Source organism: Ovis aries, chromosome 26 (genome assembly GCF_016772045.2).
Source record: "Ovis aries strain OAR_USU_Benz2616 breed Rambouillet chromosome 26, ARS-UI_Ramb_v3.0, whole genome shotgun sequence".
Lineage (NCBI taxonomy): Eukaryota > Metazoa > Chordata > Mammalia > Artiodactyla > Bovidae > Ovis > Ovis aries.
The window spans coordinates 3,360,882-3,388,149 of record NC_056079.1 but is presented as its reverse complement, the minus strand read 5'-3'; the positions used below and the strand labels follow the sequence as shown (position 1 = coordinate 3,388,149).

At 39.8% G+C, this 27,268-nt stretch overlaps 1 protein-coding gene across 1 annotated transcript in view; it reads left to right on the top strand.

Annotated features, from left to right (window-relative positions):
- The window catches only part of CSMD1 (CUB and Sushi multiple domains 1), a 2,070,567-nt gene that overhangs the window by 984,209 nt on the left and 1,059,090 nt on the right, over positions 1-27,268 (top strand). Inside the window, exon 4 of the mRNA XM_042241416.1 lies at positions 4,813-5,007. Coding sequence (XP_042097350.1) covers positions 4,813-5,007 — 195 coding nt within the window. The remainder of the gene's footprint in view (positions 1-4,812; positions 5,008-27,268) is intronic.

Below are 27,268 nucleotides of genomic sequence, written 5' to 3'. Positions count from 1 at the left end.
ATGTACAGGCATTTACATCTAGGTTGATGCCTGTGCTGTTTGGGGTGGTAAAGGTCCAACTGCTCATAGATTCAGGTTACTGAAATGAAGACAACTTCTCCTTTAAAGATATACACCTGTGAAAGATCAACCAGAAAAATTAAAGACCATGAGCTCATCCCAGGGGTCTCCGGACCATACGTGCTTCCTTGTATTCCCCACAGTTATTTCACATAGCATCATTTTGCAACAAGCATTTTTGTGTTCTCATTTCTTACAGGCTTATAATGTCTTAAAACCGCTATTAAAAATCTTTTGAAAATCCAGCCCCTAGATTTCAAATCCATCTGCCAACTGGTCTTTTTTCTTGTGTTAACTTTGTTACCCAGTCCCGCCTAGTCCCTTTCTCCTATCCTGCAAATTTACCTGACAGCTTGAAACATATTTTTTAAAAGCTATGTAACAATTTTGCCTTCAGTTTTACATGAGGAAACATCATAAGGCTCCCCAATCCTTATATTTCTGTTACTATATCAAACAAAGCTCTACTGAGAACATGGCTGATTTAATGGCATTTTATCATTTTTCTTGCTTTTTGCAATGACAGCAGTTTATTGTAGTTTACTGTAGTGCTGAAGAGCAGAAATTCTGGATCCATCATGTGCAAACCCTATCACCAGTGCTTGCCAGCTGTGTGGCCATGAAGGTCGCTTAACCTTTCTGTGCTACAGTACCTTTCTCTATGAAAGGAGATAATAATGGTACTTACTTCATATATACTGTTAATATATGTAAACCACTTAAAACAATGTCTAGTGCCTCACATGTGCTGTGTGTAACTGGTTATTATTAAAATAGAGCAAGAATAAGGAAGAGTTAACATGGCTAAAAAGTGGAGCGTCTTTTCCTTTTGCTTCCCCTTTTAAGGACTGTGTTCTTACTTTAATTACAACATTGACTCCAGCAGACTTTTTCTGGTTTCATTGTTTCTGAAACTGGTATTTGTCAGAACCCCTGCATACTTTTAAATTTGTATGATTTCTCTGAAGTCCACATGGTGCTTTAGAACTGGGAAAGTAAATTTGAAATTGCTAATATGTCTATTGAGCGCTTACTCTGTTCCATGTACCCTGCTAGCTATTGCTTCTGCTTTACATCATATATATGCCCTAACACACCCATTACTAGGTTTTGTTTTTCATTCCTCTCATCAAGACATAGAGGCTGAGACTTTGTCCAACCTTATAGATGTGTTTCTGGAGTAGAAGCATGCATTTTTCTGACACCAATTCCCATAACCCACCGCGCTGGGTTCTTTTCTTATAGCCATTTGCCAGAACTGCATCCTTTGTTTCAAAATAATCTTTCTGTATTAATTTGGCCAAACCTTACCACTTTCTACCTTAAAGTCTACTTAAAATTCACTCCTCTTTGAGTTCTTCTCATCCAGATCCTGTAAATTTTCAGGAACAATATAATATTTTCACAGCATGTCCCCCACATTGTTGTTCATCATGTGCACAAGGAGAGCTTGGCAGTCGATGACGTTAAATGATTACTCCCCCTACCTGAGGATTCCTCCTTGCTCTTGGTGCATATCTGCTTTCTCTGCACCTTCTTATCCCACCAAACAGCCGTGGCTCAGAGAGTCGGTCCAGAGAGTAAATGGCAGGTTTCAAGAGTTGAACATCTGGCTTCTAAAAGGGTTCCTGAATATGAGTATTATCAGGTGGTTCAAATCCTTCCCAAAGGTTGCAGGAGGGAGTTCAGGGCAAACAATCTGTAGACAAACACATCACATACTGTTGGTTTTTATTTCCAGGGTTGTGTGTCAGGTGGGTATTTGGAGTTTTATTTCCTTAAGCTCCAGTGAGACTCCTGAAAAGATAGAGTGTAAACAAATTGTCTGACATACACACTGGGGGACCCAGTTTCCACATGAACACACCTAATGAAATTTCATTAATTGTGCACATCCTGCTAAAAATGCTGCTGTGCCTGATGAATTACAGGCTTCTGTTCACCAGCCTTTTATCCTGTTTCGTGATGAATATAAATACTGTATTTTTAGTTGCGAGTTTCCATGTGTCTTCTGAAAAGGGATTTGATATGGCATCCACTTAATGATTGAAATGCTTGGGTCTAAGGCTTAATGTGAGAGCCTCACGAAGTCACTGACTTGTGACCATTTGTACTCGGCAAAGCAGAAGTATCATAGAGGGGATTTCCATGAGTGTAATTGGAATGACAGCCTAGGTTTCAGGCCGCAGGTGTGCAGACTTGGCTCCATGGGGTCTGATGGATGGAAGCCTGCCCCAAAAGGAAAGAGCCGTGCCCAGGGCTCCTTTCAGCATTCTTTCACATTGGCAAGTGTCTGCACCAGGTGCCCCCTCCCACCACCTTAGAAGGAATGCCTTTCTTGAAGCATCTGCAAGAGGGTGCATATGACTTCAAGGAATGATTATAGCAAACTAAATGGAGAGTCCAAGCCAGCTCAGTAACATTTACTAAATACTTAATGTGTCCTCATTGCCCTGGGAGACACCAGAGACATTTGCTATCTTCAGGGAATCTGGCTTAAAAATTAGTTCAAATGAAATTGGCAGAAATGACAACAGAGTTGAATTTATTTATTTTAAATTAGTTTTTCCCAGCCGCTGGATTTTCATATCTTGGCATTGTCTGCATGTCTGAGTTGTATATCTTGGTATAGACCTATTATAATTTGTGTCCATTTTTCACAATTTAAGGTATTTTTGTAATGTTTTAATGAAATGACTGATGTTTTTGTAATATTATGGGTATATTTTCATTTCTGTGTTTGTTTGCAACTAGAAGTAAATGTTTTAAATCATCCTTAATAATTTCTATTCACTCGTTGACACTATTCACATTAAAATGTTAATACTTTTTTCCTAAAATAAGATTGATTGAAATAAAAAATCTCATTCTGAACAAGGGAGAAAAATGCCAAAAGCATTCATATTCGTATATCTTCCTAAACCCCCTTTCCTTTTCTCTCTCCATTGATGATACAGTTTCAGCCAGCCCAGGTCTCACGACTGTCTCTGATTGTAACAACCCTAGCTTAGGCTGGCTGACAGATATCCCAGGGCATAAAATAAAGTGATTCTCCAAGATGGAATTGGAAATTTTCTGCCTTTGAAAGTCAGAGACAAATTCCAAAGAGTTAAAATTGTTTTTAAACAACATTTTAAAAATAGACTTATTGCCTTTGGAATAGTGGATGTAGGCTTAAAAACAATTTCTTTTTTATAAAAGACAGCAAAGATGGTTATAGATTATACTGAATTATTTTCTATTATGTTATCAAACAGGTTTTTGTAGGCTATTTTCAGAAATTATTTTCTAAAAAAATAGAGGTGTGCAAACGTTGACTACATAAGTAGTAATTTCACAAACATGTCAATAACATTAAACATTTAAACTATGGAATTTTTTTGTAAGTGTTTCTATATAGCTTAGTTCATATGTATTTAAATTATATAAAAGTAAAATTAATCTTTGAAATAAATGAAATTTCCTCCCCATTTACTGGGAAAGATCTGTTTGTCTCTCAGCTTAAAAAAACAAATAAAAAAGAAAAACTTCTCTGTATTTTATATATACACCAAAGTATGCTCTTATACTAATGCAAAAAAAAAAAAAAAGATACAGAAGTAGAACAGTTTTGTTCATTTGGAAATATTTTTTTACTTGTAAATCATTTCTTTTAAATAGTAGGATCCTTTGCTTATTTGAATTCTACATCATAGCAGCTAATTTATAGATGATATGCTAAATATAACCAGAAATATGGCAACAATAGCCAACAATTCTCCACTTTGTCTATTCAGTCAAGTTCAAAATCGCGTTCTGTGAGTATGAAACAGCATCATGTCCATGTGGTTGGAAGGCAGCTGAATTAAACAGAGAGTGCTGTCAGTGTGAACAGTGAGGAGGCCGGGCAAGACCGGAACCAGGGCTGCCTTGTTGAAACGCAGATGAAGACAGTGCTTGCTTTGTCAGAGCCTACACCTGAAACTTTGTTGTGAGTCAGATGCTCTAAATGCATAGAGCCTTACAGATGGCCTGGAATATAACAATGTTTCTGCAAGTCTGATAGATTAGCAAATGAGATTTTTAATTTATTCTTTAATTCAGTTATTTATCCATCAAACATTGATTGAACATTTATTACTGGTGTGTGTCAGGCAGTCCTGGTCTGGGGGGATAAGGAAAAATATAGCATGCATATCCATTCATGTGCTTCTATTACCACTTTTTCAGCTATCCATATTCTGCTATGTTATCTAATTGCTAATTACATAGGCCTGTAGAATCTCATTATTAGGAAAATAATCTAGATGTCATATAGAACATTGAATCTAAGCAGAACTGTATTTTTTCCTCTTAACAGAATCTACTTAATTATATTTTATATATGTGTGTGTGTATGTGTATGTGTGTATATATATACATATATACACACACACACATATTTAGGAGAAGGAAATGACAGCCCACTCCAGTACTCTTGCCTGGAGAATCCCACGGACAGGAGTCTGGTGGGCTACAGTCCATGGACTTGCACAGAATTAGACACAACTGAGAGTGCATGCACACGCATATATTTTTACAGGAGAACAAAATGTAGATTTTATACAACATGAATCCCCATTTCTCTACTTGCATTTTAGGCAAAATTAAGATAGCTAGATTTGCTAACTTAAGTAATTCAAATGAGGTCTATGTTTTGTGATATAGACTCATGTCAGTAGAAAATCTTCCTTTGACTTATGTTTCTTTCTCTTTTTTTTTCCTTCCCAATAGTTTTACCCAGCCACACATGTGGAAATCCTGGGGAAATCCTGAAGGGAGTCCTCCACGGGACACGATTCAACATAGGAGACAAGATCCGATACAGCTGTCTCTCTGGCTACGTCTTGGAGGGCCATGCCATCCTGACCTGCATCGTCAGCCCCGGGAATGGGGCCTCCTGGGACTTCCCAGCCCCGTTCTGTAGAGGTAAGTGCCCGGGTGGAGAGGGCGTGATGCACTCACACCTGGATTGAGCAAGTGGCTTTGGAACTGATGTCGGAAAAAATTTCACTTAGCAAAAGCAAGAGATGTCACGCTGGGTCTTTCCTTGTCAGTTTGTTCTGTTCCCAATAGAAATATTATAAGTTACCTGAGAAACTACGCTGTTGTTCATTTGCTAAGTCAGGTTTGACTCTGCGACGGCATGGACTGCAGCATATCAGGTTTCCCTGTCCTACACTGTCTCCTAGAGTTTGCTCAAACTTATGTCCATTGGGTCGGTGATATCATCCAACTGTCTCATCTCTGTCGCCCCCTTCTCTTCCTGCCCTCAATATTTCCCAGCATCACTGTCGTTTCCAGTGAGTCAGTTCTTTGCATCAGGTGACCAAGTATTGGAGCTGTAGCACCAGTCCTTCGATTGAATATTTAGGGTTGATTTCCTTTAGGATTGACTGGTTTGATCTCCTTGCTGTCCAAGGGACTCTCAGGAGTCTTCTCCAAAACCACAGTTCAAAAGCATCAATTTTCTGGTGCTCAGCCCTCTTTATGGTCCAGCTCTCACACCTGTACATGACTATTGGAAAAATCATAACTTTGACTATATGGATCTTTGTCAGAAAAGTGAGATCTTTGCTTTTTAATAAGCTGTCTAGGTTTGTCATAGCTTTCCTTCCACGGAGCAGGTGTCTTTTAATTTCATGGCTGCAGTCCCTGTCTGGAATGATTTTGAATCCCCCCAAAATAAAATTTGTCCCTTCCATGAAGTGATGGTACTGGATGCCATGATGTCATTTAGTTTTTTGAATGTTGAGTTTTTTTAATTTTTTTTATTTTTTAAAATATAAATTTGTCTATTTTAATTGGAGATTAATTACTTTACAATATTGTATTGGTTTTGCCATACATCAACCTGAATCCGCCAAAGGTATACATGTGTTCCCCATCCTGAACCCCCTTCCCTCCTCCCTCCCCGTACCATCCCTCTGGTTTTAAGCCAGACTTTTTACTCTCCTTTTTTTGCCCTCATCAAGAAAACACCATGACTGTGTAACAAATATAGATGCATTCTTTAAATACCAAGTTTTCTTCATCCTATTTCTGAAATTCTGTTGAATTCTGCACATTTTTATTACTTATCCTCATAGCATTCTAAGATTTAGTACACACTTTTTTTTGGTCTTCTTTGAAGTTTCTTTTTTAATCTTTTTCTCATTAAGAATGGCAGATGTTCCTTGATAATTAAATTATATCACAGAAAGGCTCTTTCCACACTTTGGTATTTGGAGACAGACCATAAAGGAATGCTCTCGTGCAAGTGTTCCTCCTCATGGTTTGGTGCAAGGTTGGACTCAGTTTCTTCTCAGAAACCTTTGATTTTCAGCCTTTTCTGTGACGTTATTTTTGTGATCCAGTAACTTTAGGAGAGAACATACTTTCACTCTTAGGTTTTAACTTTTTTAAGAAAAACTCACCTTATGATGTCAAAAATAATAGTGGAGCTTACATTTGTGTGTGTGCTCAGTCGTGTCTGACTCTTTGCAACCCCGTGGACAGTAGCCCACCTAACTTACGTTTATTGATGTCTTAATGTAATTCAGAAAGCTTTTGGGGTGTTTTACCTGAATCATATCACTGAATTCTCATAAGACCTCAGTGAAATAATGAATGTTCATGCTCATTTCACAGATGAAGAAGCACGATTTTAATTTTCCAAAGTTTCCAAAGTTAGTACATGATGAGTTAAAACTCAAATTCATGACTGCCTTTTCAAAATTGAAGTGTGTTTGATATTAAATATTGTGTTAGTTTCCAGTGTACAGCAAAGGGATTCAGTTATCTACTTGTATATCTCTATATGTTTTTATTCTTGTTCCATTATAGTTTATTACAACAACCATGTCTGACTTTTAATCCATATACGTAAGCAAGCAGATTCACAGCCTTAAGTCATCATATAAAGTGTGCTGTTTCCATCAGTATGTTTATGTTTTAGTGTATGTTATTTATTTTAATTAGAGGATAATTTCTTTACAATATTGTGGTGGTCTCTGCCATACATTGACACAAATCACCCGTGGGTGCACACGTGTCCCCCCATCCTGAAACCCCCTCCCCACCCCATCCTTCTGGGTTGTCCCAGGGCACCAACACTGACTGCCCTGCCTCATGCATTGAACTTGGACTGGTCAACTATTTTACATATGGTAATATACATATTTCAAGGTTATTCTCTCAAATCATCCCACCCTTGCCATCTCCCATGTAATCCAAAAGTCTGTTCTTTATATCTGTGTCTCTTTTGCTGCCTTACATATAGGATCATTGTTACCATCTTTCTAAATTCCACATATATATGCATTAATATACTGTATTGGTGTTTCTCTTTCTGACTTACTTCACTCTGTATAATAGGCTCCAGTTTCATCTAGTGCTCTAGAACTGACTCAAATGCATTCTTTTTATCGCTGAGTGATATTCCATAATGAATACTTTTCTAGTTTTTTCATTATCTCTGTAAAGTGTGGCAATCTCATGACATGTTTCTGATGTTAATTGTCTTAGGAATAGCATATTGGGGCTTCCCTGGTGGCTTTATAGTAAAGAATCTGCATGCACGTGCAGGAGACGGGGGTTTGACCCCTGAGTGGGGAAGATCCCCTGGAGAAGGAAATGACAACCCAGTCCAGTGTTCTTACCTGGATAATCCCATGGGCAGAGGAGCCTGGTGGGTCACAAAGAGTCGGATACCACTGAGCAACTAAACAAGTGGCTACTACTGCTGCTGCTTTACTGCTAATGAAACCAGTATTATTACCACTGCTGTCACAGTAACTACAGCTGCTCACCAGTACATGGCGGTTACTTACTATGAGCGAGGCATTCCTCTCTCCTGTTTAATCTTCCTGGTAGGTATTTTATTAAAGAATCATCTTACAAATAAGGCACCTAAGGGTTAGATGAGAAAATAACTTGTTCAAGATAGTCCACCTGATAGTGGTTGGGATTCGGATACACCATGTTCAAACCACCGCTGTTTCCTAGAGAAATTCCTGTCATGGGCATCTTATACCTCATCCATCATTCTTCCTGAAATGCTCATTTCTTTGCGTGTTCCTCAGGTCTGTTATCTCTCACTTCTTTTTCTCCCATACTGCTATTATTTTCTATCCTCTGTTGTCAAAGATGATGCCCTTAAAATCCAGAATCTCCACCCTCATCTTTTCATAGATTTCCCTCGACTCAGTGACCCCATTTGAGGACGCTGCCATGAGGGCATCCTAAATGTACACTCTCTTCCTTCTGTCTCCCCTTGTGTCTCTGAAATTCCCATTAACTCGGAAACTTTGGAATCTCTGTTTCCCTGCTCACCACTCTGCTGCCAGACTTTCATGCATCACCGTTTCCTCTCCAACTTTCCCCTTCCCGGCATTTTTTCCTTCTCACCCAGACCTGCTTTATGTTAAATGACTCCATGTCCAGAATGTCTGCCTCCACCCTGCATTCTCCTCCTTAATTCCACTTCCCACCCCCAACACACACACACACACACACACACACACACACACACACACACACACACACACACACACACACACACACACACACACACTTCTTCATCATCACCAGTTCCTCTCTCAGTCAGACCACCTCAGTCACTCAGTAAGAGCTAAGTGAAACCTCTTCAAAGAGCTGCCCTGATGCTACCTTCCCTTATCTTAACTGACTCGTCCACTTTCATCTCTTCGTGTTCCATTTGTTCAGTCGTACCGTCATGTCTGATTCTTTGCAGCCCCTTGGACTGCAGCACGCCAGGCTTCCCTGTCCTTCACTATCTCCTGGAATTTGCTTGTTAGTGTCCGAGGCACAGATATTATGCTTTGTCCTCCATCACATGCTGCTTTGCTTGGGTTGACTCCCCCAAGGCCAGTTGTGTGTATCTCCCAAGAGCTGCATTCCCCTCACCCCACGTGCCATCCCCCATGGTGACACGGGAAACCAGCAAATGCTACCAAGCAAGGTTTCTTCCCGGAGAGTCCCTTACCAGCTCACCACTGGAAATCCAAACATTCACTTTTCCTGTTACAAAGTTTTCCCTTCCATCTCCCTTAGGGCCATAAACCTTACTTAGTTGTCCAGTTCACACTTGAGTCCAAACTTTGGTCAGTTTTTAAAAACCATTACAACCCATTTTTAAATTGCTGTAAGAAAACACAGGTCCTCTGTCTTTAGCATTTTATTTCATTGGTATTTTATATTTTAATCTATACCTTAAGAGTATTTCCTCAATGAGTTTTTTTAATACACATTTATTTATTTTTATTTTTAATATACATTTATTTATTTTATTTTTAATATAAATTTTTTAATTGGAGGCTAATTACTTTAATTGGAGGCTAATATTGTATTGGTTTTGCCATACATCAACATGTATCTGCCGCAGGTATACATTTATTTATTTTAATTGGAGGTTAATTACTTTACAATATTGTATTGGTTTTGCCATACATCAACATGAATCTGCCACAGAGCGGGGTTCAGGATGAGGAACACTTGTATACCTCAACGAGTTTTTAACCTGCCAGGAGATCATTTACAGTCATAAAAACTGTGACTATATCTTGACTTTCTCTGTGCCTTAAAAGTTACCCTAATGCATAGCCACTTGCCCTTCATGCTGTATTTAGCCCCCCATCCCAACATCTAGTTAATGAATAGAAATGTGCTAGGCACCCGATGAGGAGTTATTATAGACAAGAAAAGGGAAAAGTAAATGTTAACAGCAATTATGCCAGTTTCCATTTTCCTCATATCTCCCAAGCATTTCCTTCTTAATTGGAGGCTCTTTACTAATTTCACAACTTGTAAACCTCAGAAAGTTAAAGTTGATATAACATTCAGCTGATAATCTTTTCCTATCTTGTCATCAATTTATTAAATCCCAACTCTATCACAGTGCTTTTTAAATGATCAGTCTCTTCTGTATCATAGATTATTAATGCTTAAATTTTGCTTTTCTCAATGCTTGGGGTCATAACATTTCAAAAGGAATTAAGTTTGATATAATTATTTTATGAAACAAATCTGAAAGATACAACACAGTTTGTCATTGATGTTAGATAACTGGATCTTAAAAAAAATCAGTGATCTGATTCTTATAAATATTTAGATGTGGCATAGCTGGAAAAGATTACTTTCAGCAATGTGGACCTAGATAATTTTCAAAAATAAAATTAGTATAATTTCTGCTTCCCCAACATTCTGGTTGTTTTGTTCTAGAAATTGCTTGAGAAGTCGTCTTAATAGCGCTACTAACAGTACCAGCAAATCTCTGCAGTGAACATTTGCTAGTGTTGAAAAATGTACATTATAGCTCCAAGTGGCAGCATTTAACCTGAACTTACACGTGTGTATCTTTTCTAGAGTCACATGGTGCTCTTTAGAGAAAAAGGATATAACCATGTATTATATAGTAAAGTGAATGCATGATGAAGTGGGAGTCCAGCCAGATCTACTTAAAGCCTATCCCCTTCAACAGGAGAGCAGCATCAAACTGACTTCTTTTAAGGATGAGGACGTGGACCATCTCCTTCTGGAGATGCCGTGTTTCCATCTTCATTTATCCTTGAGTTTGCACCTAAATGTCTATATCTTTTCTATCTCCCCTCACTATTGGTTATTGTCTTGATTGTCTCTTCTAATATTTACAAAGATGTCCTGTTTCTGTATGTGCAGTTATATATATTTAGATGAGAAACATAAAAGGGTTTGAAAAGGAAAAAAAGGAAAACTAGATACCTTCAATAATGCATATTCTCAGCTCAGGCAGGGGCTCATGGCCATTCAACTTGACATGCCTACCCAAGAAAAGCTCCAGGTCCTCAGCATTTAGAGGCTCCGCTCATGGCTCAAATGGTAAAGAATCTGCCTGAAATGTGGGAGACCCAGGTTCAATCCATGGGTTGGGAAGATCCTCTGGATAAGGAAATACCAATCCACTCCAGTATTCTTGCCCGGAGAATTCCACAAACAGATGGGCCTGGCAGGCTGCAGTCCATGGGATCACAAAGAGTCAGACAACTAAGTAACTAACTCTTTCTTCAGTATTTAGGTCAGCACGGTTTGCTAGAAACATAACGTGATCCAAAAGTGAGAGCCAACTATGTAATCAAAACTTCCCTAATAACTACATTGATAAAGTAAAAACAAACAAAAAAAATCTGGTGTGTTTAATTTTAAAAATGTACTTTTTTAACCCAACATAGCCTAATTATGACCATTTCAATATGTAATCAGTATAAAATATTAATGAAGTAGTTTGCACTTTTTTTCCATACTAGTCTTCAAAACCTGGCATGTAATTCACAGTTACAGCATTACTCAAGGTGAAATAACCACATTTCAAGTTCTCATTAGCTATGTATGCTAGTATCTCCTGTTTCAGAGGACTCGGACATAGCAAGCAGAAGAGTTTTAGTTTTCTTTTTTCCCTTCCACAGCAGTTGCTAAAGTATGCAGAGTCCTGGTGCTGTGCGTACATTTTACTCATGATGGAGGTTTCGTAGACAGTGGTAGTTTCACGACAAGGACTCACAAGAAAATGGTTCTGAAATATATGAATCTATGCCATTGTCTGATTGGAATTCTTCCTTTTAGCTTCTTAGCAGTTACTGAGACAGATTTGAGCTGAAGAGCAGCAGACGGGAGAAGTCTATTTTCACAATTACTTTTAGGCAGAAGATAAGGGTGAGCCTAGTTCTGCATTAATCCAAACAGGTTTCTCAAAAAAAAAACACCTCATTTCAGACGTTGTCTTACTTTGGGAAGAAATGGCACTGGGATCTAATGAACGAAGATTATGGAAAACTTTGAAGGTGAGGCTAATTAGCTATTGGAGTAAGCAGACAATTCAAAACAGTTTCGTGCATGTGTGGCTCAAGATACATAAAGAATAAAATTAAGAGAACTCTAGGGAGAAAACAAACTATTAATAGGTTCAGTTCTGAAAGATAGCAGTTACAATCTATGTTACTGTAAGTACATTGGATTCCTGTACCACATGTCTTTCCCATGTGTAAATTACTACATATACTACAGTAAGATATTCACACAATAACTTAGCTCCAGAGACCACATACCCAATCTCTACATAGTGATGTCAATAGACAAGCAAAGATTTTGGAAAGATGATATTCTCAGCATTAGTATGAAGATGAAATGGCATATGCAAAGCAGCCTGCAAAGTCTTTAAACTGTAAAGAAGGCAAATGGAACGTAGATGATACAGCATGAAGTTTATGGGCGGTGTGGTGTTATTTTCTCTCTGTCCTCAGTTTTCCTCCCTGTATAATAGTTCCTATTTCCTAGGTCTGTTGGAAAGGTGAAATGAAATATTCCATACAAAATCCTTAAAGAGACATCAACACAGTGAAATTCTGTATGTATTAGCTGTTATAATTACCATCTCAATCTTCTCCCCCTTCCAATCTTGAAAGCAAATTCAGATTTCAGTGATTGGAGACAAATCACAAGAAAAAAAATTGAAAATAAATTCATATAAATTATATGGTGCTAAATTATCTTAATGCTACTAGCTTTTAAGCAATTTTTTTTATGCTTTATTGGAGTTCTTTAGAGTAGAAAACAGAGACTACCAGGCTGATTTAAGAAGAGAAAATGAATAGAGACTCAGAAAAGGAGTGAGCGCCTACTGAAGGGTGAGTCTGTGTCAGGACAGGCCATTATGTTTCACATGTCACTATGTGGATTGCAGTGATGAGACAAAAATCACATATACAGCATGCATGGAGATATATACGAGTATATAAATAGCATGATGGTATCGAAGATACAGATGTAAAATAGTCAGATGGAGATTATCTCTAGATTCATTTATCTTAGTGAAGTGAAAGTGAAGTCACCCAGTCGTGTCTGACTCTTTGCGACCCCATGGGCTATAGCCTACCAGGCTCCTCTGTCCATGGGATTTTCCAGGCAACATTACTGGAATGGATTGCCATTTCCTTCTCCAGGGGATCTTCCCGACCCAGGGATCGAACACAGTTCTCCCACATTGTAGACAGACGCTTTACTATCTGAGCCACCAGGGAAGTCATTTTTCTTAAGAGTCTAATAAATCAGGATCAAAGTATTTTTAATAAGGTTTGACAGAAAACAGCAAAATTCTATAAAGCAATTATCCTTCAATAAAAAATAAATTAATTAAAAAAGAAGACAAGTCACTTCAGTCATGTCTGACTTTTTGTGACCCCATGGACTGTAAGCCACTAGCCTTCTCTATCCATGGGATTCTCCAGGCAAGAATACTTGAGTGGTTGCCATACTCTCCTCCAAGGGATCTTCCCAACCCAGGGATCAAACCCCATGTCTCCTCCATCTCCTGCACTGACAGGTGGGCTATTTATCACTAGTGCCGCCTGGGAAGCCCCAGAGGAATACATGGGCTAGCATCAGTTATCAAATGGTAAGACATTTCTGCTTGGTCATCCAAAATGTAGACTTTTAAGAAAAAGATGTGATAACAGTTAAACCTATATCAGTAATCGAACATCAGGTATCTTTCACATGCTTTACAAATATCTTCGTATTCAATGTTTACCATGACCCCAGCTTCCCTGGTGTCTCATATAGTAAAGAATCTGCTGGCAATGCAGGAGAACTGGGTTCGATCCCTGGGTCAGGATGATCCCCTGGAGAAGGGAATGGCAGCGCTCTCCAGTATTCTTGCCTGGAGAGTCCCCTGGACAGAGGAGCCTGGAGGGTACATTCCATGGGATCACAAAGAGTCAGACATGACTGAGCAACTAACATTTTCACTTTTTTTCATATCCCTGCAAATTAGGTGTTCTCATTGGACTTGTTTTTCATGCAAAGAGTTTGGGGCACAGAGGCATGAGGTCACGCAGCGGTAAGTGGGAGAGGCTGAACTGTGACCTGGGATCTTATTCCATCAGTCCCTGCAGTGCTCGGCCTGTTCCCTTTTAATTTAAAAGAAAGAATAAAAATAGGTTTCTTTAAAGAAGAGACCTATGCTTTCATTGAAGCACAAATTTTTGAAATGCGATTGAGCAAACAGATATTTTCCTCCTGACAAATTATTCCTCGAGCCTGGAGGAGCCTGGGAAGGGGAGGGGAGAACGTGGCCCCTGCTCCGGGAAAGCCGTGTGCGACCCGGTTTTCTCCTCGGGGAGGGACGTTGCTGGGCCCCGCACCCTCCCGCTTCTCCTCCTGCTCCTTGCAGGCAGACTGCAGCAGGGCGGCGGCTTTCTGTGAGTTGGTGGGGTGATACCAGTCACACCCTTGGGGCGCTCAGATGAACTCGATGTATCAGCGCAGCTCAGGGGAGCCTCACACCCACAGAGGGATGCTTGGCTGGAGGACCTTTCTCATATTTTACTCTGAAGGCTAGATGTGATTGGCTACAGCTGTTTCTTTATAGAGTCGGTCAGTCTTGGAGAAAAGGAGGCAGGCAGGGGTCCGCTCCCAGACAGATAGTCCTCCTCTTGGAAAAGGCTCTCTTTGCATTCGGTTAATCCTCTCTCCCTTCTCTCCACTGCAGCCCTAAATCCCCCCTCCCCACAACTTGTCCTCCCAGGAATACTTGTTTAGGGGCAGAAAGGTGGGGCCTGAAGGATGCTGCTGGGCACGGGGCTCCCGGTACCTGCAGCCAGGGTTTCTCTGGCTCCAGGTGAAGTGGAGTTAGACACTTGAGGCAGGAAATGAACCACCTGACCCATAGCTGGTTGATCATCCTTCCCTCCTTATCTTTCCATTTTCAGCCAGCAGAGTCATTTTTCACCCACTAAGAATTATTTCAAGAAAAGCCACAGGGAAGTGTAAGCATGGCTCAACATTTTATTTAGACCACACCTCTGTGGCAGGTGTTGTGTTAGGAACTTGGCATGCATTAGTTGATATTATCCTGTCTGGAAGCGTTCAAGTTTAATATTAATCCTCAGAACTTGCAGGTAAGGAACCTAAGCCTGTGTGATGTGAGGGGTGCTGTCCAGAGTTGCAGAGACAGTGGGTGCAGAGGCGGCTCTCACACAGCACCTCCTGCTTGGGGCAGTTAAGGACAGGTCTGTTTGCTTTTTCTCTTTTGCTCTATTGAGAAGCATGACCTGCAAACCACTGAAAAATAACTGTAAATGAATTATCATCAGAGTCTATAGCTATTTACTCACTGAGGCTGTCACCTTGTCTCTCTGTCTCAACACATGCATTTAAGATAAATATTCACTGAAAAGTGGCAAAACCCATTGTTACTGTTACGTGATAGCTTGAAAGAGTACAGGATGTGGCAGCTGTTTTGCTTGTTTTAGAGAGTTGATGGATTTTATCCATTTCAGGACAGTTGTATTTCCTTGGAACAAAGAATGATAGCAAGCAGAGATGCCACCAAATAAAGTATCGGGAGAAGTCTTAGCAATACCCTTAATAAAACATGCTAAATAATGGATGCCATGTTTCATTTAAAGTTGCCTAAAGCTGCAAATTTCTTTCTATTTATTTTTTTTTAATTTTTACTTTATTTTACTTTACAATACTGTATTGGTTTTGCCATACATTGACACGAATCCACCACGGGTGTATACAAGCTCCCAATCCTGAACCCCCTCCCACCTCCCACCCCATATCATCTCTCTGGATCATCCCCATCCACCAGCCCCAAGCATCCTGTATCCTGTATCGAACATAGACTAGCACTTCGTTTCTTACATGATAGTATACATGTTTCAATGCCATTCTCCCAAATCATCCCACCCTCTCCCTCTCCCTCAGAGTCCATTCTATACATCTGTGTCTCTTTTGCTGTCTCGCATCCAGGGTCATCATTACCATCTTTCTAAATTCCGTATATATGTGTCAGTATACTGTATTGGTGTTTTTCTTTCTGGCTTACTTCACTCTGTATAATCGGCTCCAGTTTCATCCATCTCATTAGAACTGATTCAAATGTATTTTTTTAATGGCTGAGTAATACTCCATTGTGTATATGTACCACAGCTTTCTTATCCATTCATCTGCTGATGGACATCTAGGTTGTTTCCATGTCCTGGCTATTGTAAACAGCGCTGCAATGAACATTGGGGTACATGTGTCTCTTTCAATTCTGGTTTCCTCGGTGTGTATGCCCAGCAAAGGGATTGCTGGGTCATAAGGCAGCTCTATTTGCAATTTTTTAACATGTATACTATCATGTAAGAATTGAATCACCAGTCTATGTCTGACGCAGGATGCAGCATGCTTGGGGCTGGTGCATGGGGATGACCCAGAGAGATGTTATGGGGAGGGAGGTGGGAGGGGGGTTCATGTTTGGGAACGCATGTAAGAATTAAAGATTTTAAAATTTAAAAAATAAAAAACTGAAAAAAAAAAAGAATCTCCACTGTTTTCCATAGTGGCTGTACTAGTTTGTGTTCCCAGCAACAGTGTAAGAGGGTTCCCTTTTCTCCACACCCTCTCCAGCATTTATTGCTTGTAGACTTTTGGATCACAGCCATTCTGACTGGTGTGAAATGGTACCTCATTGTGGTCTTGATTTGCATTTCTCTGATAATGAGTGATGTTGAGCATCTTTTCATGTGTTTGTTAGCCATCCGTATGTCTTCTTTGGAGAAATGCCTATTTAGTTCTTTATTTTTTTTTATTTTGATACAGGATACAGGATGCTTGGGGCTGGTGCACTGGGATGACCCAGAGAGATGATATGGGGAGAGAGGTGGGAGGGGGGTTAAGGATTGGGAACTCATGTACACCTGTGGCGTATTCATGTCAATGTATGGCAAAACCAATACAGTATTGTAAAGTAAAATAAAAAATAAATAAATTAAAAAAAACTTTCAATGAAAAAATATATAAATGTATTTTAATTGGAGGTTAATTACTTTACAATATTGTATTGGTTTTGCCATACATCAACATGTATCCGCCACAGGTATACACGTCTTCCCCATCCTGAACCCCCCTCCCTCCTCCCTCCCTGTACCATCCTTCTGGGTCGTCTCAGTGCACCAGCCCAGGTTCGATGCATGATACTGGATGCTTGGGGCTGGTGCAAATTTCTTTAATTGATAAGCCTTACATAATGTGACTGGAAACAACAATATTTCACTTGCCAGTGCCTTATGAAATGTCATTCAAGGTTTCTAATTGCAAACATTGTGCCACTGGTGGTGATGGGGAAGAGAAACTCTGGGGGAAGATACAGCAGGAGGGAGGTGGGGAGGGAGAGAAGTCATGCTTTTTTGTGGGTGTCAAACTCTGTGATATTTAAAATACAGCTGTGTTTTTATCAGTTATGTTACAGAGGTAACATTGTAAAAATGAATCTTAAATGATTAATCATGTCAGGACCAAGCACTGCAAAATAAGGTTGCATGGGATAGTCTTCATTTAAGAAACATAGCTCGGTATTAAGTGTGGACAGCTTTGGGGAGTTAAGTTTTCAGCACTTATCTATATATACCAGGTAATAAACAACCCTAAGTCTTACCAATTGTTTTTAAATGTTGAGAATATATGTCAGGGTTATTATAGTAAATCTGGTGTGCATGCTTTGCGTTTCACAAGGCTACAAGGCTTTCTGATAAGCACTTTTTTTAAAAACATTATCTCACTGAATACAATCTAACATTTTAAAGCATAATCGTAAGTGCCTCTATACCAGTTATTTTGAGGCTCAAATTGCAGTATTTTTCCAAGATTTTTTCTCACGTAAATACCGTCTTAGGTTTTAGGACTGAAGCTGTCTAGTGACCAAATTAATACTTGTCCAAGGAAATGTCATTCCCTGTGATGGGCAGTGATGGATGTGTTTACTAGCAAGGACCCTGTTTACTTACTAGCTAAGACATCCTGGGCAAGCTGTTTGCAAAGCCTCTGCCTGTGAATCTGTTGAATTAGATTCATGCTCCCCCTTTTTTTTTAATTTAATATAGTTGATTCACAATGCTGTATTAGTTTCAGGTATACAACAAAGTGATTCAGTGTGGAATATGTGTGTGTGTGTGTGTGTGTGTGTGTGCGTGTGTGCGTGTGTGTGTGTGTGTGTGTGTGTGTGTCTAGGTTAATACAATTAATGCTTTAAATCTCATGGAACTGGTAAAGATTAGATGAGATGCTGGATGTACTCAGCACCAATAATAGCCATTATTATTGAAATCATTATTACCGACAAGCTAGAATGGAACAAAGGTGGAAACCAAAGGAAAGCAGTTCATCCTCTGAAACTCTCAGAGGCTAAAGTCATAGAACATAGTACATTTTGGTTTTCTTTTTAAGATTGGTATTAAGACATAAACATTTCAGTCTTAATTGACAGCATTTTCTTCTCAATATCCTCAATATTATACAAATTAATAGTTCTCTCTCTCCCCATAATTGAGCATAATGAGTGTTTCCAGTGTTTGCTTGTGCACATAATGCTATAATTAGTGTCTCTGTATATATAGCATTGCCTTTGTTTCTTCTGTTTAATTATTTCCTAAGGAAAGAATTCTCGGGATGTTATTTATGCTTTGCAAACTTGCTGAGCAAATTTCCATGCCACATGTATTTTTACTACAATGACTCTTGGATTTGATGTTAGCATTTCCTTTTAATTTGCTGAGGATTTAATAGCATGAAAATGATGCCCCAAAGTTGGGTTTTTTTAAATTTTTTTATTTCCAGTAGACTATGTCTGCTGTCTATTTGTGTTTGTTCATTTAAGAAACATTTATGCAGGACAGACAAGATGTCAGATATATTTAACAGTCAGGTCAGTAGACTCTTTCTGTCAAGGGCCATAAAGTAAATGTTTCATGTATTTCAAGCCATATGGTCTGTGTTTCAGCTACTGTAGTCAGTAATTTTAGAGCAGAAGTCTCCAGTGACCACCTAAACAAACAGGCATGACTGTTTCTACATGCAGCCTGGGGTCTATTTACAATAATAGATACCAGGCCGTACGCAGCCCATAAGCTGTAGTCTGCTTACATAAGTTCTTCACTGGGGCTACAAAGTGAACAAAACAAGAAAAGCCCCAACTCCATACCTTCGTGGGGAGAAGTGAAAGTCAGTCAGTCTCGTGCCCAAGTCTTTGTGACCCCATGGACTAGGATTCTCCAGGCCAGAATACTGCCGTGGGTAGTCTTTCCCTTCTCCAGGGTATCTTCCTAACCCAGGGATCGAACCCAGGTCTCCTGCATTGCAGGCAGATTCTTTACCAGCTGAAACACAAGGGAAGCCCTCATGGGTAGAGGTCGACCACATAAATCAAAACAAAAATAAGTAAAAACGAATCAATATGTCAGACACCCAGTTGTAATAATTGTTTACTTAAGTGTGGACAGACACATTCACTGAGACAGTGACCTCTGATTGAGCTGTGATGACTACTGCTTGGTTTGCCTAAGATTGTCCTGGTGTTAGCACTGGAGGTCCCCTATCCTGGGAAACCGCTATCCTTGGACAACACAGCAATATTTGGACCCCTCGTTGGGGTGAGAGATTAAACAACATGAGCATGTTGAGAGCATGGTCGAGATCAAGGAAGCAGCCAGGACTTTGATCCTGAGGAACCACAGGGTGAGTGAAGAGCAATGCAGAAGCCGGTATGGCTGGAGGGGACTGGACAGTGGCATGGCTGTGGGAGAAAAGGTCAGAGGGGATGGATGCTGAGAGATTCTGGGCCCCTGTGGCCATTATACAGAGCACTATGGGAAGACAGCAGATGGTTTTGATGAGAGATGCAGCATCAATTGCATTTCGAATTTAAGAGACTCACTCTGCTGCTCTTTTGAGCCAAGAATGTGTGGTGCGAAGGGTGGAATGGGGAAACCTGTTTGGAAACCACTCCAGTCTTCAAGGCGAGAGATGACGCTATTTTGGGAGGTTGTAGGAGCAGTGGGCTTTCCCTGGTGGCTCAGACGGTAGAGAATCCACCTGCTAATGCAGGAGACGTGGGTTTGATCTTTGGGTCAGGAAGATCCCCTGGAGGAAAGAATGGCTACCCACTCCAGTATTCTTGCCTGGAGAATTCCATGGACAGAAGAGCCTGGAGGGCTACAGTCCATGGGGTTGCAAAGAGTCAGACTTGACAGAGTGACTCATCACTTTCACAACACAGCAGTAGTGGAGGTTGCAAGATGCATTTGGATTCAGAATACAGTTTAGAAAGGTCAGCTTTTCAAGGAGACTTCTCTGAGAACTTCTTGGTTACCAGATTCCCTCCTGCCTCTGGCTCAGGGCATTTTTTATCCTCTCATTCTGATTATTTAGCATTACATTAAAAAAAAAAAGCTTATAGACTTCATGTTTTTTTCTTTATAAAATCTTTATTTAGCTCATGTTGATGTAGACTTCATTTTTTAGAGCAGTTTTAAGATTATAGAAATCTCGAGCAGGATATAGCATTCCTGTATATGAGTTCTTCTGTCCCCCTGCAAAGTCTTTCCTATTATTAATATCTTACAATAGTATGGTACTTTCATTACAACTGATGAAATAATGTCAATGTATTTTGACAAATGCATAATGCCACTTACCCACCATTGCAGGGTTGTGTAGAATGGGCCCACTGCCTTTACAGTCCTTTGTGCTCCAGCTGTTCATTTCTCTCTCCACCCTAACCCCTTGGTGACCTCTGATCTTTTTACTGTCTATGGTTGTACCTTTTCAGAGTGTCATACCGCTGAAGTCATATAACACGTAGGTGCCTCTCTCTTCACAGTATGCATTTAAGGCTATTGTGTCCCTTCATAACTCGGCAGTTCATTTCCTTATATTTCTGAATGTTGTTTGTTATTTAGTCACTGAGTCATGTCCAACTCTTTGCAACTCCATCTTAGTTCAGCCGACCAGGCTCTTCTGTCCATGGGATTTGTACAGGCAAGAATACTGGCGTGGGTTACCATTTCCTTCTTCAGTCTATTTCTGAATAATATCCCATTATATATGCAACAGAAATGGCAACCCGCTTCAGTATTCTTATATTCTTCAGTACTCAGAATCCCATAGAAAGGGGAACCTGGTAGGCAAAGTCCATGGTGTTGCAAAGAGTCAGATATGACTGAGCAACTCACACTTTCACTTTCAAGCTATTGAAGGACATTTTGGTCGCTTCCAGTTTTCATCAGTTATGAATAAAGCTGTTAGAAGAAGCAAAAAAGCAAAAGAATACAGCTTAAAGAAATTGCCGGTAGAATTTTATGACACAGTGGTTGCAGAACATGAGAGAAACAGGAGGGTCATGTACGATGCCAGTTTTTTCTAAGCCACTGGAAGAATGGGCTTCCCACTTATTGGAATAGAGAAGACTGCGGAATTTGACTTGGAAAAATAAAGTTTAAGAATATGATCTGGGAACTAGTAGATCTGGACTGCTATTTAGACATCCATTTGGATATACCAAGTTGGCAGTTGGATATATAAAAGTGAAATTCAAGAAAGATCTGAGATCAACCTTCAAGCTAGAGAACTGTCAACATATGTACACTATTTAATCCATAGAACTGAGCCTAGATGAGACTACCCAGGTAGTAAATTAAGTTAGGAAGAAAAGAGGTCCAAATACTGAATCCCAGACACTTTTCTAAGGATTGAGAGATGAAATCAAAATAATGAGGGGACCAAGAAAGCATGTCCTTAAGGTTAGAGGCAGCCATGGCATTGGTATATAAGGAACTAGTGAGCAAAATCATATGTACACATTGCGAAAGTGTCATTTTTTGATGCTATACTGTACCCAGGTAAGATGTAATCATTGGTGGACAGTGGAAGGAGGGTACACAGGATCAGTCTGTACTATGATTGCAACTTCTTGTGAATTTGCAATTATTTCAAGATATAAGAATTTTACAAGTCTATTGACAAAAACGTACTTCAAGGAAGATGAAGTGGATAACTATGGGATGTTGTTGAGAGTTTTTGTGAGATGAGAACTGAGAACTGACCCTTGGATTTGTTGGTGTGGCTGACATGAGACGGGCAGTTCTTGTGGACCAATGAGGACAAAATCCTGACTCATGTGGATTCAGTTGAGGATGGGAAAAAACTAAAGATTGCAATTATAGACATTTTTAAGGTGTGTTTCTGGGAAAGGGATTTTAATAAATAAAGCTAAAGGTAGATATGGAGTCTGGAAATAGATGTGGAAACAAAAGTTCAGTTCAGTTGCTCAGTCGTGTCCAACTCTTTGCAACCCCATGGACCACAGCACGCCAGGCCTCCCTGTCCACCACCAACTCCTGGAGTTTATCCAAACTCATGTTCATCAAGTTGGTGATCCCATACAACCATCCCATCCTCTGTCATCCCCTTCTCTTCCTGCCCTCAATCTTTCCCAGCATCAGAGTCTTTCCTTTTTTTAAAATATAAATTTATTTATTTTAATTGGAGGTTAATTACTTTACAATATTGTATTGGTTTTGCCATACATCTACATGAATCTGCCACAGGTATACACATGTTCCCCATCCTGAACCCCTCTTCCTCCTCCCTCCCCGTACCATCCCTCTGGGTTGTCCCAGTGCACCAGCCCCAAGCATCCAGTATCATGCATCGAACCTGGACTGGCAATTCATTTCATATGTGATATTATACATGTTTCAATGCCATTCGCCCAAATCATCCCACCCTCTTCCTCTCCCATAGAGTCCTCTAATGAGTCAGCTCTTCACATCAGGTGGCCAAAGTATTGGAGTTTCAGCTTCAACATCGGTCCTTCCAATGAACACCCAGGACTGATCTCCTTTAGAATGGACTGGTTGTATCTCCTTGCAGTCTAAGGGACTCTCAAGAATCTCCTCCAACACCACAGTTCAAAAGCATCAATTCTTTGGTGCTCAGCTTTCTTTATAGTCCAACTCTCATACCCATACATGATTACTGGAAAAACCATAGCCTTGGCTAGATGAACCTTTGTTGGCAAAGTAATGTCTCTGCTTTTTAATATGCTCTTTAGGTTGGTCATAACTTTCCTTCCAAGGAGTATGTGTCTTTTTAAAAAGTTACTTAAACAAAAGAGTTACTTAAAAAACAACAACAACAACAACTTTTTTTGAATGGGAAGTTTTTTTAAAATATAAATTTATTTATTTTAATTGAGGTTAATTACTTTACAATAACATGTTTTTTATAGGGCTTCCCAGGTGGTGCTAGTGGTAAAGAATCCACCTGTAGTGCAGGAGAACAGATGTGGGTTTGATCCCTGGATCAAGAGGATCCCCTGGAGAAGGAAATGGCAGCAGTCTCCATTATTCTTCCCTGGTGAATCCCATTTACAGAGGAACCTGGCAGGCTACACAGTCCATGGGGCTGCAAAGAGTTGGACATGACTGAGTGACTAAGCTATGCATGCTGAGAGCACCTCTCCAATCAAAGAGTAAATGATCATTTGTTGAGGGATTTGGCTTAGGTGAGAGCAATAGCACAGGTATAGGTGTAAACTGCAGGCCGAGTGTTTACCGCTCATCCAGGGAGGACATTTTGTGGGCAGAAATGCAAATACGTGATCATACATGGTGTCAGTAGATCATAAAGTTTCTCTTTCAATCACTTCTATTTTCTTAGGGAAATAGGAAACAAAGTCACGTTAAGGATGCAGCAGGAGATGCTGGCAGGAGGAGGAAGAGGGTACAAAATGGCCCTTCCTCCCAACAGTCCAGAGGAGTGGAATCCTCGAGAAGGGAGCTGCCTTCCGACCACTGGACTCTGTGACCCTCTTCTCCCCTTGTGGCAGCTGCTAAGCTCCTGGTGAAAGCAGTGTGTAGACCTGGGAGAACAGTCTTACTCAAAGCAGTGGTAAAATGATTAAAATAATTAAATAATCTGTCATTAAGCAATGACTTCCCTGGGTCAGGAAGATCCCCTGGAGAAGGAACTGGCAACCCACTCCAGTACTCTTGCCTAGAAAATTCCATGGATGGAGGAGCCTGGTGGGTGTCCATGAGGTCGTGAAGAGTTGGACATGACTGAGTGACTTTTATTTTTTAAAGCGATGACTGCATGCTAAGTTGGAGAAAATACAAATAGCCATTTTTATGGAGTCATTAGTATTTGCCTGCAATATTTTGAACACTTTACAGCTATTGATCTATTTAACCTTCACAACCACTCTATGAGTTGTTGTTGTTCAGTCATGAAGTCATGCCCAACTCTTTGCAACCCCAGGACTGCAGCACACCAGGCTTCCCTGTCCTTCACTGTCTCCTATAGTTTGTTCAAACTCTTATCCATTGAGTCAATTTTGCCATCCAACCACCTCATCCTCTGTTGCTTCTTTTCCCTCCTGCCTTCAATGTTTCCCAGCATCAGACTCTTTCTAGTGAATTGACTCTTTGCATCAGGTGGCCAAACTATTGGAGCTTCAGCTTCAGCATCAGTCCTTCCAATGAATATTCAGGACTGATCTTCTTTAGGATTTACTTCTCTGATCTCCTTGCAGTCCAAGGGACTCTCAAGAATCTTCTCCAACACCACAGTTCAAAAGTATCAATTATTCGGCACTCAACCTTCTTTATGGCCCAACTCTCACATCCATACTACTGGAAAAAACATGCCTTTGATTGTATGACATCCTTACTATCTTCATTTATAAATAGCCACACTGAGGCCCAGAGAAGAGAACTTATTATCTAAAGGGGTGAAAACTCAGATTCCAATCCAGGCAGCCAACTTGAAAGCTCATACTGGTACCAGTATTCTACACAGCCTTAGGGAAGGCGTGTTAGAAACGAATTGCCAGTCTAGGTTCGATGCAGGGTGCAGGATGCTTGGGGCTGGTGCACTGGGATGACCTGGAGAGATGGTGTTGGGGGGGAGGTGGGAGGGGGGTTTGGGATTGGGAACACATGTACACCCGTGGCGGGTTCATGTTGATGTGTGGCAAAACCAATACAATATTGTAGAATAAATGAAAAATAATAATAATAAGAAGAGAACATTGCCTAGTGTTAGCAACTGAACGTTTTAAATGTGTGTGCATATCCTTCTTCTTTGCTGAATATTTTTCTACACAATTTCTAAAATTGAGAAGAAGTTACGCAGGGTATACTCTGCATTTTATAAATTTAATATTGTAAGTCAGGGATTTGCTGAAGCAGTGTTACAGATGCTTGGTAAGCACTGCACAGTTTGGTTGCATTGCAATTTATTTAATGATTTGTCTGTTGTTAGACATTTAGTTGGTTTCAATTTTTCTTTATGATAAATATGGCTGGAAGAAACACAAGCTGGAATCAAGATTGCTGGGAGAAATATCAATAACCTCAGATATGCAGATGACACCACCCTTATGGCAGAAAGTAAAGAGGAGCTAAAAAGCTTCTTGATGAAACTGAAAGAGGAGAGCGAAAAAGTTGGCTTCAAGCTCAACATTCAGAAAACAAAGATCATGGCATCTGGTCCCATCACTTCATGGGAAATAGATGGGGAAACAGTAGAAACAGTGTCAGACTTTATTTTTGGGGGGCTCCAAAATCACTGCAGATGGTGACTGCAGCCATGGAATTGAAAGAAGCTTACTCCTTGGAAGGAAAGTTATGACCAACCTAGATAGTATATTCAAAAGAAGAGACATTACTTTGCTGACTAAGGTCCGTCTAGTCAAGGCTATGGTTTTTCCTGTGGTCATGTATGGATGTGAGAGTTGGACTGTGAAGAAGGCTGAGTGCGGAAGAATTGATGCGTTTGAACTGTGGTGTTGGAGAAGACTCTTGAGAGTCCCTTGGACTGCAAGGAGATCCAACCAGTCCATTCTGAAGGAGATCAACCCTTGGATTTCTTTGGAAGGAATGATGCTAAAGCTGAAGCTCCAGTACTTTGGCCACCTCATGTGAAGAGTTGACTCATTGGAAAAGACTCTGATGCTGGGAGAGATTGGGGGCAGGAGGAGAAGGGGACGACCCAGGATGAGATGGCTGGATGTCATCACTGACTCGATGGACGTGAGTCTGAGAGAACTCTGGGAGTTGGTGATGGACAGGGAGGCCTGGCGTGCTACGATTCATGGGGTCGCAAAGAGTCGGACTGAACTGATGTCTCTAAATAATGTTTTATTCTGTATTTTGAATCATGCCATTAAGTTAAATTCCTAACAACACTGATACCCAAGTAAAGCTTATAATACTTTAACAGTTTGGGATGAAACTTTTTAAAAGTTGTGAAATTCCTTAGGGGACACAGTGCACTCTGATTTCTGCTTACAGTTAGAATTCCCCACTTACAGAAATCAGTACATTCAAACACATCTTTTATTAAAAACCTTATCTTCTTCTTGGATTAACTTGATGGCATTCAAACTCCTCTAAGCTGTGGAATTTTTTTTTTCAAATGCAAGATTTTGTGAAAACTCAATATAGGAAACGGATTTAAAGAAATAATTGCTCTGATAGTTGCTGCAGGATTAGACTCCTTGACTCCATTTTTCCAGTTTTGCCCTCTGACCCCTTCATGTGGCTGTCCCAGGAGCACAGTTTTTACCACATGGAGTGAAGGGACTCAATATTGATATTCAGCATCTTATTAGGAAACATTTGGGGTGCTAATTTTTATAGTCAAGTATTTACCTGGCAGTTTCAAACGTAACTTCATTTTCTTTCTGTATACTGTGTTAAAAAGAAAAAGTATGTGGAGGGATATGATGTAATTGTAAATAACACTTACTTAAGTAGATACCCTCCCCCAATTTTTCAGCTTCTAGACAAAAAAAAAAATTTCTCAGTATATAGCAGAATTAATATTAAGGTAAATTTTTGGTATATTTGTTCTACTGTTAATATCCAGGGATAAAAAAACTTACATTATATTGATACATAACTATAATATATAAATATTGGCCAGAATTATCTAGTTTAATAGTTATTTTTTAATATATTTTACTTTTTATATGTGATTTCTAAGTTTACATTAAATGTTTATGGAGCTTGAAATAACTCTTCAGTTTCCGAGAAGCTTGTCCATAATCCCCATTTCTTAATGTTTGACTTTGATTATTTTCCTTTGTCTGCCTGCCTTGACTTTATTTCTTCTTGAAACTTCCCCACTGCTCTGCTGATAAAAAGAGCATTTCTGGACTTGTGGCTCAGCTATTTGCTGAAAACAAACAGAGCAAAACAAATACTCAACTGAACCCCTTCTGGGTTACTACCATGATGAAATTTTCTTCTTAGAGGCTTGCTGCAGTTTTTAATCAAATGTTATTTATTTAGAACTTTATATTTGATAATACCTCATAGTACTATAA